A 13,156-nucleotide genomic window follows, 5' to 3' on the forward strand; every position below is an offset into this window, starting at 1 on the left:
CCTATTGAAGTGACTCATCTGCATAATTTGCAGAACTATAAATGTGACTGTACTTTAAAGACATTTGTTGCCTTGTTCCAAACCAAAGAAGCAAATATAACTGTTTTGCAAATGTTTATTTTGGGTAGATAAATGAACAGGCAACAAGTTGTATTCTTAAATCAGCAATAGTTTCTATGTTCTTCAGGGACATTTAAATATATTTCAATCTAAGCATAGCGTTTGAAATTAATATAAGTGAGTTTACTTGGCAGCCATATTTGCAATGCCTCCAAGCAGCTATTTCAGGTATGCAGGACCAACTCCTATCTACTTGAAGGGGGGAAATACAGAAATCTCAAATACTGCTTACTGAACTCACATTTTAATAACATTTTACATCAGCACTAAAATCGCCTTCACCTGTTGAGGCTGTGAAGCTCCCTCTCTCCACGAGCCACAGCAGTGTATTTCTCTTCCTCAGAGCGGTCATCATTCTCCAGGGCCACGCGTGCCTTGTAGGTGGCACTGGCTTCGATCTCCTCTGCCAACTGTGATGCGCGAGCCTCCCGCTTGAGGAACTCCTCAGAGTTGTCTCGCTCCAAAGGAACCCTGGAAACAAAAGGAAAAAGCCAACCTAAGACACAGCACATACCTACTAGGCTAGGTGATTTGTAGCACAGATGAGAGGACTTACGTGTAGGAGGACAAGCTGCTGTCATAGGTGGACTTCACACCATATGTCTCCTCATTGTATTTAAACATCTCATCAGGATCCCAACCATTTGACTGCAAGAGAGTTTCAAGAATGTGTTCACTGTTTCACCTCATACCTCTCGTGATAGCTTGAAATATCTAAACATTGCTGATGCTTATGATACTTCTGAACTAATTCAACTGCAGTTTGCTACATTATGTCAAGATTTGTTGACTGTTGTCTCACCAGATCAGTGTCAAGAGACTCCATGCTGCCTGAGATGTGCTGCTCCCCTCCATCCCAGGGTTCCAGATCCTTCTCTTTGTGCTCTCCATTAAGACGGGCACTCACAGCACTGTCTGTGAAGTTATCTTCACCACACACAAACACACAAAACTACAGGATTCATATCACTTTTATCATGGTGATGCAAAAGCTCACAAATGCTTATGGAAGAAACATAAAATCGGGATGAAAGCAAATTTACTATATGGGAGACATGATGAGAATGATCGCTAATGGTGGTGCAGGGGCAAGGATCTCAGATTAAGTCATAACACAGACAACAATCTTGAGAAAAGGTTGTATTTTTTTTCTGATATACTGTTCAGTTTACTCTAGTGGTCGACCGATATATTGCCACGGCCGATACATTTTTCTGCTTGGCTGGTGTGTTCAAGGCGGGACTTTTATTTTGAATGCACACACTGCTCACATCTCAATCTTGTTTACTGTCGTCATTAAAAGTTCTGTCTAATTGGAAAGAATGGGTAAACAAAGGAATCAATGTATACAAAAAGTATTATAACGATTGCTTTTATATTATAAGTAATGGAAAGGTAAACATTATAATACTTCCACGTTTGCCGTCAGCATTAAGCAAACATGCATTTATATAATTTAAACAAATCTTTGAATGGCTAATGAACTTTTAATTTCACAAACCTTGCAAACTTAACTGAATCCAGCTGTGAGATCTTGTGAAGTGTGTATGTGTATCCAGCATGATCGCGTGTTCTCCGTGTGATGGGTTGGTCCGTGTGAATTGAATGCTTTAAACTTTAAACTCGTGATTTCAAATTATCCTGCGCTTTATGAATTTGCCCACTTTCATATTCATATAATTTTCACTGAGTGCTGTATGTTAAATGATTATTTGAAAAATATGATTCCCAATACACAAAACTTCCCAGAATACAGAGTGCACTGTTCTTGGGTTTCAGTGTTTACTTCCTTTTAAAAATATTTTTTTTATTAAATATTTAATTTATTTGAGAAAAATACTTTGTCATCTAAAGTTTGTTTACTTTACACATTTAGGTTTTAATCCATTGTCAAATATACATAGGCTTTATATCGGCCCCACTGCATTCCAAGATATCGGCAGTAAAAAAAAAAAAAAAACGTACAAAAAAAAATATCGGTCAACCACTAGTTTACGATTTAAGAATTTAGCTCTTGTACGATAACCAGAAAATGAATGAGCGATTTCTCTTTCAAAGCAGACAAGAAACATTGTTACCTTTAGTTTAAAGTCAATGCTAATAGTTAATTAAATCCTAATGCTTAAACTAAAGGAGTGGTCACATTTTCAGAATTTTCACAGGCAAAACCCATTCACTTTAACAGGATTTCAGAAAATACGTTCCTGTGGATTCACCACACTGACCAACAGAAAGCTGCCTGGTTTGAAGGTAACTTCTGTGCTTCATACATCGCTACATTACAGATAACGAACAATGGACCTTTTTGCTTGCAAAATTCCACTGAAATGTTACTAATGTTAAAGCATTTCACAATATAAAATAAACTTGAGTAATCGGACAGGAAGACTAATTAGAAAATGAGATTCCTGAAAACATGACCTTCACCAGAGTAAGTCAGAGGTTAAAGGTCACAAAGGACACAGAGGAAATAGTTATACAAAAGGAAAATAAAAAAAACAGGAAAGAATCGATAAATGTGGGTTTGTTAAACTGGCATGATGCCATCCATTTCAATCAGTAGTTCCGAAGAATTGATAAATAAAAATAATTCATTTTATTTCACTTATTTTAAATGCTGTTGTATGATGCCAATGCCAACTAGAGTAGAGTTTTCGTGGTAGCATGATTTGCTTGATAGCTGTTAAACTGTCCTTGCATTGATTATAACAGTTCATGTTTGTTTCAGTAAATTCGATTTTATAAAGGAAATGGAGAAAAGACATGCAAACAGATAAAAAAAATAAATCCCAACTGGAAGAATTATGATCTCCCACCAAGATTTATTTAGATTAAGCAATATTGCAATGCTCATGAAATGAAACAGACCTTTAATATAACATCACCAGGTTAATTATGTAATAATTAAAATGTTACAGTAGCTGCTTGTAGCCAGCTTTGAGCAGGTTTGGCACTTTTGTGTTGCTTGTTTGGCTTTTGCATGCAATTTGATCTTCACATGAACTAGCTGATCATTTTTGTATCTGTGCCAGTTCCAGAGACCGTATTCTGTGTTCTTTGGTGCACAACATCAAAATCTAGTAGATAAAGTCTTAGCATTGCACAATTCCTGAGGTGAACTACTGCAGGACACAAACCTTCTCTAAAAGCTAGCTCTAACTGAACTCTGAAATGTCTTTTTGTAGGTACTATACACAAAAAAAAAAGAAAATTGGGAGACTCAGAAATGTTTAATCCACCATAAAAAACGTATGCTTCTTTTGTGAGGATAATGTAAAAACAACATCCGCTGACATCAGTGTTGTGTTATTAATTAAGCTCTAGATTGACCCATCATGATTCCCTGATCAAGCAATATTACAATTACAAATAACAAAAGCATCTCTGTGCCAAAATGCCTGCAAGTCATGCACTATTCACCTACTCAAAGAATGCCGCAAGCAACTGTAAAGATTTTGCATAAAAAAATACACTTGTAAAAGAAGAGAATGAATTGCATTACCTGCATCTGATGAGACTACACCCATTTAAGAAAAAAAGAGAAAGAATAAAAAAGTAGTCAGTAGGAGAAAATCATTGAGCAGATCCAACTAATGCATTTTTTGCACCTAGAGTGACAGAAACAGGCTGACAGGGTTAAACTGTATGGAAGGAGCATTTTGGACAAAAGGATAAAAAGCTACCACACAGAAGTATATCTTGAATGATAATTTCATAAGTGTGTTTTGCATTGCTAATGTATGAAATAGCATTATAAATATTTTATAACTAGTGATTTGCAATGTCTTTGATCCATCAAAATGTCATCCCTTCTCCTAAAAACACTTTTTGCTCTTATCAAACACACATCTTATTCAGCAGTAATGAAACATAATTGCAAAACTACAGCAGGCACAGTCCATGATGTTTTTAATGGTCTGCACTGACACTGCAAGGCTCACAGATCTGACTGCATAATACTGATCACATTTACATGCACATCACAGATTAAGTTGATGGTTTTTTATTTCATGTATCACAAAACTTATACAGGGTTACTGCTCATTCAGAGATTTTGTTGATTACAATAATTATACAATATTTAGCTGTGTGTGTTTCTAAATGCATTTACATTGCATGTACAAATTGAGTTTTTTATTCAATAATTGAATATGAAATGATTATTTACATTTATAAAGTACTTTAAAAATGAAACTAAGAGCCTAGTCATGGTCTTAATTGAGTGAGTCAAGTAATTCATTCAATAGATTTGTTTAAAATGCTGATTCATTCAGCAAATAGTAAGTGACTTTTCCTGAATGAGTCCTGAATTAAACTGATTAGTTTACTGCTGTGTGTTATTACAATATTGTGCCTAATACTCACAATGTTATTGATGTGTTGTATAAAATCAATATTACATTTGCATTCCTGCTGATATTTGGGAAAAGCACTGTGATGTGTGATGTTACATTACATCACCACATCATTTTATAAAAATAGTCCTAATTTGCTTAAATTAAGATACCATTCAATCCAAAAATTTTTTTTTTGCTTTTTACAATTTCACATTGTATATAACATATATGCTTATTTATTATGTTATATATTTTTTTATTAATGTCAATTATAAATTTATAAATAGGGTCTAACATTAAATATAATGTATTCATCTGTCTAATAATGTCTAAAAATATAATTATGTATATCAAGCTCTAACAGAGTATTACAATTGGCAACCCTAGTTTGAACGCATTCGTTTACTGGATCCTTGGACTGAAAAGTTTACGGGAGTTCACCGGTTTTTAACCAGTTTTTTCTGTTCTAATGTACAGATTCACATTAGTAATCAATAATTAGCTATTATTTTACCACTCCTCGTGATTCTCCTGACATGCTCCCGCACATGAAGCAGCAGCATCGGTATCCTCTCTGACTGGGGTTGGGGACGGGGCAGGCGAGGGCCAGGGTGCATGCGTGATCATCATTTCAAAGAAAGATGGCACCACGGTCCTTACACGGTCTTTATTGGGTGTTTTTAGGGAGTAATTATCTTTTTTTATATGCGATTGGGTTAACTTCTTAATGCTGTGGACTGTCATGATTTTGCCGAATACAGGACACTAATGAATGATGCCCATCACAGGGGATTTATAGGTTGATATATGAGCAAAGCCGACCGATGAAACGCATAGATTTTTACAAAGCTCAAAGTTCTGGAAAGCGAGGTGTGCTCTGATTGGCCAGCTGTCCAGTGCGTTGTGATTGGCCGAATACTTCAAGTGTGTGACGGAAACGTTAAGCCCCTTACTATACTGTGATGCCGTATCCCGTCAACCATGAGAAAATTCCTTGGAAAAACTTAAGCAATCATGGGATATAAACAGTGGGTTGTACATTAGGGTATTATTTTATCCAAAAATTACTGTAATAATAGTCAGGAGTTCATAGAGAATGAATTTCACATGCTGTTCTTTGAACTTATCCACTGGTTAATAAAATACACAGTGCAAATAAAATGTTTGCTTTTTAATTTCTGACCAGTCTAGTATTTTATAAAATGCATATACATGCAGTCCTCTCATCTGCAGTAAAATATAATAGATGGCACTAGTTTGGCAATAAAAAACATCTTGACGTAACATCTTGAAAAAGTGTTCTGTTGGTTAATGCCAACACAAAGCTCCATTTTAAGTCACACTTTGCAATGTGTAGAATTATAAACAAAACTTTATATTCAAGATATTAAGCTATTTGTTGTGATGTCAGTAAACGGATCAGTTTTCCTGCTGTTTGTGTTCTTGAATTGGCAGTTTGTACCTATACAGTATCTATACTACATCTTTTCAAAGCTTAAACCTTTAAAGGAACCAATTAAGGAAGCAAGGACAAAGCATAGACATTTCTCTGAAAAAAGGTCTCACCTTTCTTGGCATAGCTGAGGTCCACATCTTTGAAGTGAACTACCACTACATCTGAGGACTTGAAGATAATGCTCTCCACAATATCCTCACGGCGAGGGCCCACACTGGGGTCTACACTCTTCCTGTGCGCAGCATCCAGGACAATGTCACACTGCAGACGCACAGAACAAAGCCGTATAAAAAGAGGGGAATATTTGTTGTATGTGCACAGAAGTAGAATAAAAGTGAATATATTTTTATTCCCAGAGATTTATAAGCAAGACAATACAGCCACAGAAACTGTTCTTCTCACCTCTGGGCCATAGGTCTTAAAAACTCCTTCATAGATCAGTCCATTTTTAACCTTAAGTTCACATTTGGTTCCCTGTTGAGTGGTGAAGCACAAAAACAGATTACAGTAAGATAGTATTGGTTTTATTTTGGTTAAGAGAATGACAAAAGAAAAACATTAAAACAAAATTATAACAACTGCAATATTAACAAGCAAGCTTTTTTCACTCTTGTGTATTTTGGACTCACCACAACTGAGGTCAAAACATGAACCATTCTCATGTTTGCATAAACCCCACTAAAGGCCACCTTTAAAGAGAATTGAGAGAAAAAAAAGAAAGAAAAAAAACATTATTTTGGGCTGCTGTAAAGATTAAATAAAAATAAAAAACAATTACATTTAAGTTACAAGTTAGTTTCTGCCCTCTAATTAATAGTAGTGGGATGAAAAAAACTATTTTCCGATGCATCGCAATTCTCTCTTCAATGATTCTGAAAATTTCTGAATCGATTCTGAGCTTGTTTGTCCCCTGCAAACGGCAAATGTGCACACTAGAGACGCGACGGGCTTCACTGCACAGAATTTGCACTGTGAGACACGTGTGCATTGCTGGACAGTGTGTGCTTCCACCCGCCGTGTTTTACTTTAGATATACATTATTTTATGCCATTTATTAGATGCACGAAACTCACACAATGACAGACTTTCACGTGCGCTTTTTGTTTGTTGTTGTCCTGTAGCTCAGTCGCGACCTCTGAATACCTTTATATGACATTGATGTAAATACAGTCAGTTATGTTTTCAGAGCAGGACAGAACATCTGATATATTCAAATAGATATGTGCATTAGAGTAAATGCAGCCTGTTAAAGCTGCCACTGTCTATGATCTCTTTAATAGTAATCAAACAGCAATGATGCTGTGGAAAAAAGAAAACCCCATAACTAGCCTATTGTCTGTAAACTTTCGGACACTTGAAGAACACTTATTTTAAATAAGTAATTGTTTTAAAAAGTAGTAAAAAACAAAGTACAGTATAAAATATATATGAACATGTAGCCATGTGCAGTATTATTGAAAATGTGACGCATCGTGATATTGAGTGGACAATGATAATTGTACTTTAATTGAATTTTGAAAAAGTGAAGATTTACACCCCTGATTTTAAGATGGTAGTTCTAACATATAGAGATTCCAACTATGAACAAAAAGAAAAGAAACTGCAATTTTGGGTAAAATGTAAGTTGTAAAGATGTATTTGCACAGAAGAAGAATTAATTAGGAAGAAATGTAGATCAAGAATAGTTTTAAAATCAGATCATGACTCCCAGAATTGGGATCGGATCATGAAGTGTCTAAAGATTCCCACCCCTACTAATTTAGTTGGTTGAGCAGCATTCAGTGTGCTAATATACAGTTCAGCAGGAGACTTTTCATGATTTCTCACTCGCCTTATTTGAAATGGAGAGCAAAATTTGTACATTTTTCAATTTAGAAATTCCATGTTATGAATAAAGAAACTGAACATTACAACTCACTGCATTGGAGGGTCCTTTGGCATTGTTGCGTCCTCTGGGAAGAAAGAAAATGGCACGAATTATAAGCTTGATAATAGATAACTTATAATCAAATGGATACATGTAAATGCTTGATATGCTGTATACACTGTTTGCAGAAAACGTTTTTTGCCAGGAACAAGAATTCATGTGATACCGGTGGAGCTATCGATCGCACATGCACTGGAAAACTCCCAGAACTGCAATGACGAGGGAATGACAGATAATCATATGCTTCATGCATTTTATTGTGCAAAAAAAAGCGCTTGTGAAGTTCCCAAACAACAGGTTTAGAAAGAATCAGCATTTCACCGAGAGGACATGATTCATAGCCACTGACAACATTATACCTCAAACATGCAAGAACGAGAGCTACTAAATTATAAAGAGTTCATCTACACATGTAGGATGAAATACCAATGAGGCCTCTAATGTGCAACAAGAATGAGTTCAGTACACATGACCTGGGTACAAACTATCAAGAGCTTCCAGACCATTAAAATGAATTAAAGAATAAAAGCTGTGAATGACAGTCCTTTTTCAGCAGCTAAAGAACAAATCAAATGCTGCATTACAGGCAGCGTAAGGCTTCACTGCACCACTCACGATTCCCACAGTTTCTACAACTCATAATACGTTTCTAGTTTCGTGTAAACAAGAATGACATTTTTTTTTCACCATGCAGTGTGACTATGGGATGCCAAAAAAGGCCTCTCTGCTTCGTAGGCTGTAGGACTAAACATTTCCACGTACATTTTAAGCACACTAAAAATCGTAACCGTATTAACAGAGTTTCACAACATGCTCTAAAAGGAATAAACTTACACAAATGTCACCTAGCAAGGGCGGACTGAATACATGCAAGCTCTTGGAAACGTCAAGGTTGATACAGTGGTCGGACTTTCCTAGCGTGTGCGCGCACCGCCTCTCAGCGGAAATGCTCGCGACTGACAAACAAAGAGTTCCAGTCGTGAAACGTTCGTTTCCCAAATTCACAGAAACGGGAAAGACGGTGTCCTCGAGTTAACCAAATGCAAGAAACCCGAAACGGAAGCTGGGTTAATGTCAATCTCAATAGTGGCACACAGCGCTAACATGTGACTTCTTCTCATATGGGACGATGGATTCCCAGAACGCCGATTCTCGGACCCTGAACGATTTAAACATCAGCTGACAGGCCTTAAACGTTTGACAGATAAGAAAGATAAAAGTTAAAACATGACGTATCTGTAGCCACCTTTGCATTTTTGTTGGGATTGACAAGTCAAATGCAAACGATGGAGAAATAATGTGATCGTCGTCTATAAAGCACCTGATTGTATTTTGATCTAACGTATTTCTAAATTGAATGCATCAACAAACTAGACAGTCATGTGGATAAGCAGTATAATCAAATAAATGTTGGCTAGTTAACTTAGCTAGCTGACAACATTACGGTGAACTGAATCGCTGTTGGGCAGATTCTCTCATTTTAAGGCTCTCAAATCATTTCTGTTAAAGTTATTGAAATGTGAATCCCGTTCAATCGATAATACTGTCTGAAAATATAAAAATGCATCTGTCCTGTGGGGCAAAGCTGTCATATATTTCACCGGCAAAAAGACACGATTCATCCTAAACGTGCTCGTCCCAGCAGACAACCCGCCCCTCACAAATATTCACGAATATAATGTCCGCTATCAGCTGGTATTTTAGAAACACAATGGCTTTGTGCCCATTAACGTGTGTATCTCTTTCCTGTGAATTTGGCCTGTATCGGCCTACTTGCGCTCAATCCCGACCACTGCAACTTCACAAGCTGCGTTTCTAAACTACGACACAAGTGGAGGCATGCCGCATCATCCCCCGTAGGTTCACGCTCATCAGTCCTCCAAACTAAAACCCCGTTATGTTGCAGATACGGCCCTCACCTTCCTATGTTCTGGCGTCCGACGCCTCCTCCTGCTCCCCCGGTACCGGAGGCCGCTGCGGCTCCGCTGGTGCTTCCGCCGGGTTTGCGATTACCACCGGCCTGCGGCTTCATGGACATGGTGATCCCATAAACGACAGCTTGAGCAGAGCGTTCTGATTGTTTGAAAAAACCGTTTTACACCGCGACCGAGTGCGGAATATGCTGTTGGACGCGTTAGCTGACAGTGGATCTAACGTAGTGACATCCAACGAGTAAAAGCTACTCCTCCGGTTATTCGAGCCTCCACTGACGCTGTCTGCTACTTCAGCTAGCTCTGCTGATTTATTTCCTACTAAACAGAGACGGTTTAGCCCGTTTTAAAAACAAAGCGCTGACGATCCATATGTTGTAGATGTCAACAAAAATACCAAACCGGTAACTTCGCTTTTTTTGTTATTTTAAGTGCGATATATGTGAATGATATACACAGTTCGCGCGGAGCTTCAGCACTGACCGATAGACCTAAACAGTCTGAAAAAAGCCACAAAAAGTGGCGGAAGGATATACACACATCCCAGGAATGTGTGTACTAATTTAGACGGTTTTATTCGTTCTAAAGAGAAATTATCGTCAGTAATTACTGTAAATATGTCTGGAACGTGATACGATATTTAGTTGATACTGAGAACGAATTAATGTGGGGTTTGATGAACGCTGCTATAATGGACAGCGCACTATTTTCAGCAAATGCACGGATCACTTTGAGCGGTCGTGCTTTGACACTAGTAGGCCAGGTGACTGGTGTAATATACACTGCTGAATTCCTTGAGCACTATGCCGTAGTGAAAAAAAATCCTTTGGTATCCTCATTAAACCCAAACCCCTTGATTAACAAGTGCACCTCAATAAATTAGAATGTCGTGCAAAAGTTAATTTCAATAATTAAACTCAAACTGTGAAACTTGTGTATTAAATAAATTCAGTGCACACAGACTGAAGTAGTTTAAGTCTTTGGTTCCTTGTGATGATTTTGGCTCACATTTAACTAAGCCTCTCAACAAATTAGAATACTTCATAAGACCAATAAAAAATAAAATAAAAAAATAAATACATTTTAGTGAATTGTTGGCCTTCTGGAAAGTATGTTCATCTACTGTACACTTAGTACTTGGTAGGGGCTCCTTTTGCTTTAATTACTGCCTCAATTCAGCGTGGTGAATCAGTTTGTGGCACTGCTGAGGTGGTGTGGAGGCCCAGGTTTCTTTGACAGTTGCCTTCAGCTCATCTGCATTTTTTGGTCTCTTGTTTTCTAATTTTCCTCTTGACAATACCAGAGAATCTATGGGGTTCAGGTCTGGTGAGTTTGCTGGCCAACTTTTATTTGGTGCTTTTGACAGTGTGGGCAGGTGCCAAATCCTGCTGGAAAATGAAATCAGCATCTTCAAAAAGCTGGTCAGCAGAAGGAAGCATGAAGTGCTCCAAAAGTTCTTGGTAAATGTGTGCAGTGACTTTGGTTTTCAAACAACATAATGGACCAACACCAGCAGATGACACTGCACCCCAAAGCTACACAGACTGTGGAAACTTAACACTGGACTTCAATTAACTTGGGCTATGAGCTTCTCCACCCTTCCTCCAGACTCTAGGACATTGGTTTCCAAATGAAATACAAAACTTGCTCTCATCTGAAAAGAGGACTTTGGACCACAGGGCAACAGTCCAGTTCATAAGACGCCTCTGACGTTGTCTGTGGTTCAGGAGTGGCTTAACAAGAGGAATATGACAACCTCTAGCCAAATTCCTTGACACGTCTGTATGCTTTGACCCCAGCCTCAGTTCATTCCTTGTGAAGTTCACTCAAGTCCTTGAATCGATTTTGCTTGACAATCCTCATAAGGTTGCAGTTCTCTCGGTTGGTTGTGCGTCTTTTTCTTCCTTCCACTCAACTTTCTGTTAACATGCTTGGATACAGCACTCTGTGAACAGCCAGCTTATTTGGCAATGAATGTTTGTGGCTTACCCTCCTTGTGAAGGGTGTCAATGATTGACTTCTGGACAACTGTCAGATCAGCAGTCTTCCCCATGATTGTGTAGCCTAGTGAACCAAACTGAGAGACCTTTTTGAAGGCTCAGGAAAACCTTTGCAGGTGTTTTGAGTTGATTAGCTGATTGGCATGTCACCATATTCTAATTTGTTGAGATGGTGAATTGGTGGGTTTTTGTTAAATGTGAGCCATAATCATCACAATTAAAAGAACCAAAGACTTAAACTACTTCAGTCTACTATTCAAAACAGAAATTTCGTATTACAATATACACTATACTATTAAAAAGTTTGGGGTCAGAATTTTTTTCTTATTTTTTCTTAATACTTTTATTCAGCAAGGATTTATTAAACGGATAAAAAAGTGATAGAAAAGACTTGTAGTGGAAGAAAAGGTTTTAATAAATGCTGTTTTTTTTTTAGCTTTTATTAGCCTTATAAAAAAAATCAAAACAGCACAATAAAAAACATTAAGCAGCACAACAGTTTCAACACAGATAATAAATTAGCATATTATACTGATTTCTGAAGGATCATGTGTGACACTAAGGAGTGGAGTAATGACGCTGAAAATTCAGCTATGCTTCACCAGGAATACATTATATTTTAGAGTATATTAAAATATGAAACCAATATTAGAAACAGCAATATCCTAATAGTTCACAATGTTCTTGTTTTCTGTATTTTTGATTAGAAAAATACAGCCTAAATGAGCAAAAGTGTCTCCGTTTAAAAACAAGGTCAGTTATTAAATAGGTTTATAATCTAGGCCTAACATAATATAATATAATATCAAAACAAACTGAAGCATTTAAACTGATAGAGGAGAAAATAAAACAAACTGAAGCATTTAAACTGAGATCTGCACGTTAAATATTTTCAAAGAAAAAAAATCTATAGCTTTCTAAACATGAAGTACAGTTTGCACAATACACCTGTGTGTGACTGTAAATGTCTCTGAGGTTTGTTATCATTCTGTGCACATCCTCCGCTATTTCCAGCACTTAATCAAGCTACTCTTCTTTAAAACACGAGGACGTTTTATTTCACGTCATTGCGTTTGCTCAGCGACAGCATCATTCTCTTTCTTTGAACCCTTTAAAACGCATTCACCGGTTCTAACACTATAGCGACATCACCTTTATTCACCTTCCTTTTTACTAGAATACTGTGCAATAAAATGCGCAGCCTAGAGGGAACATTGGTTCCCAGCATCTATTAATTTTAAGCAAAATGTGTTTAACAAAGATGATTACAGTAAAAGGATCAAATAATATCACAGAATATTATCACAGGCTACAAATACACTGGTCTATGTACTTTTTTCTGTGCATCAGCGAGTGTGTGTTTGGAACTGGACAGATGAAAGCGA

At 37.2% G+C, this 13,156-nt stretch overlaps 1 protein-coding gene across 11 annotated transcripts in view; it reads right to left on the minus strand.

Annotated features, from left to right (window-relative positions):
• Positions 1-10,319, minus strand: part of LOC128001995 (ataxin-2-like) — a 35,181-nt gene extending 24,862 nt beyond the window's left edge. For 2 of the 11 annotated variants that reach the window (XM_052592421.1, XM_052592420.1), the window contains exons 1-9: positions 9,760-10,298; positions 7,832-7,865; positions 6,543-6,602; positions 6,316-6,387; positions 6,024-6,174; positions 3,623-3,637; positions 923-1,047; positions 677-768; positions 403-591 (exon numbers count right to left, since the gene is read on the minus strand). In XM_052592421.1, coding sequence (XP_052448381.1) covers positions 403-591; positions 677-768; positions 923-1,047; positions 3,623-3,637; positions 6,024-6,174; positions 6,316-6,387; positions 6,543-6,602; positions 7,832-7,865; positions 9,760-9,878 — 857 coding nt within the window. In that variant the 5' untranslated portion in view covers positions 9,879-10,298. Of the gene's footprint in view, positions 1-402; positions 592-676; positions 769-922; positions 1,048-3,622; positions 3,638-6,023; positions 6,175-6,315; positions 6,388-6,542; positions 6,603-7,831; positions 7,866-9,759 lie in introns of all 11 variants that reach the window. The other 9 variants (XM_052592418.1, XM_052592414.1, XM_052592413.1 and 6 more) reach the window with 9 other exon arrangements.
• Positions 10,320-13,156: the final 2,837 nt, after the last annotated feature.

This window comes from Carassius gibelio, chromosome A5 (assembly GCF_023724105.1).
Source record: "Carassius gibelio isolate Cgi1373 ecotype wild population from Czech Republic chromosome A5, carGib1.2-hapl.c, whole genome shotgun sequence".
Taxonomy (NCBI): Eukaryota; Metazoa; Chordata; class Actinopteri; order Cypriniformes; family Cyprinidae; genus Carassius; species Carassius gibelio.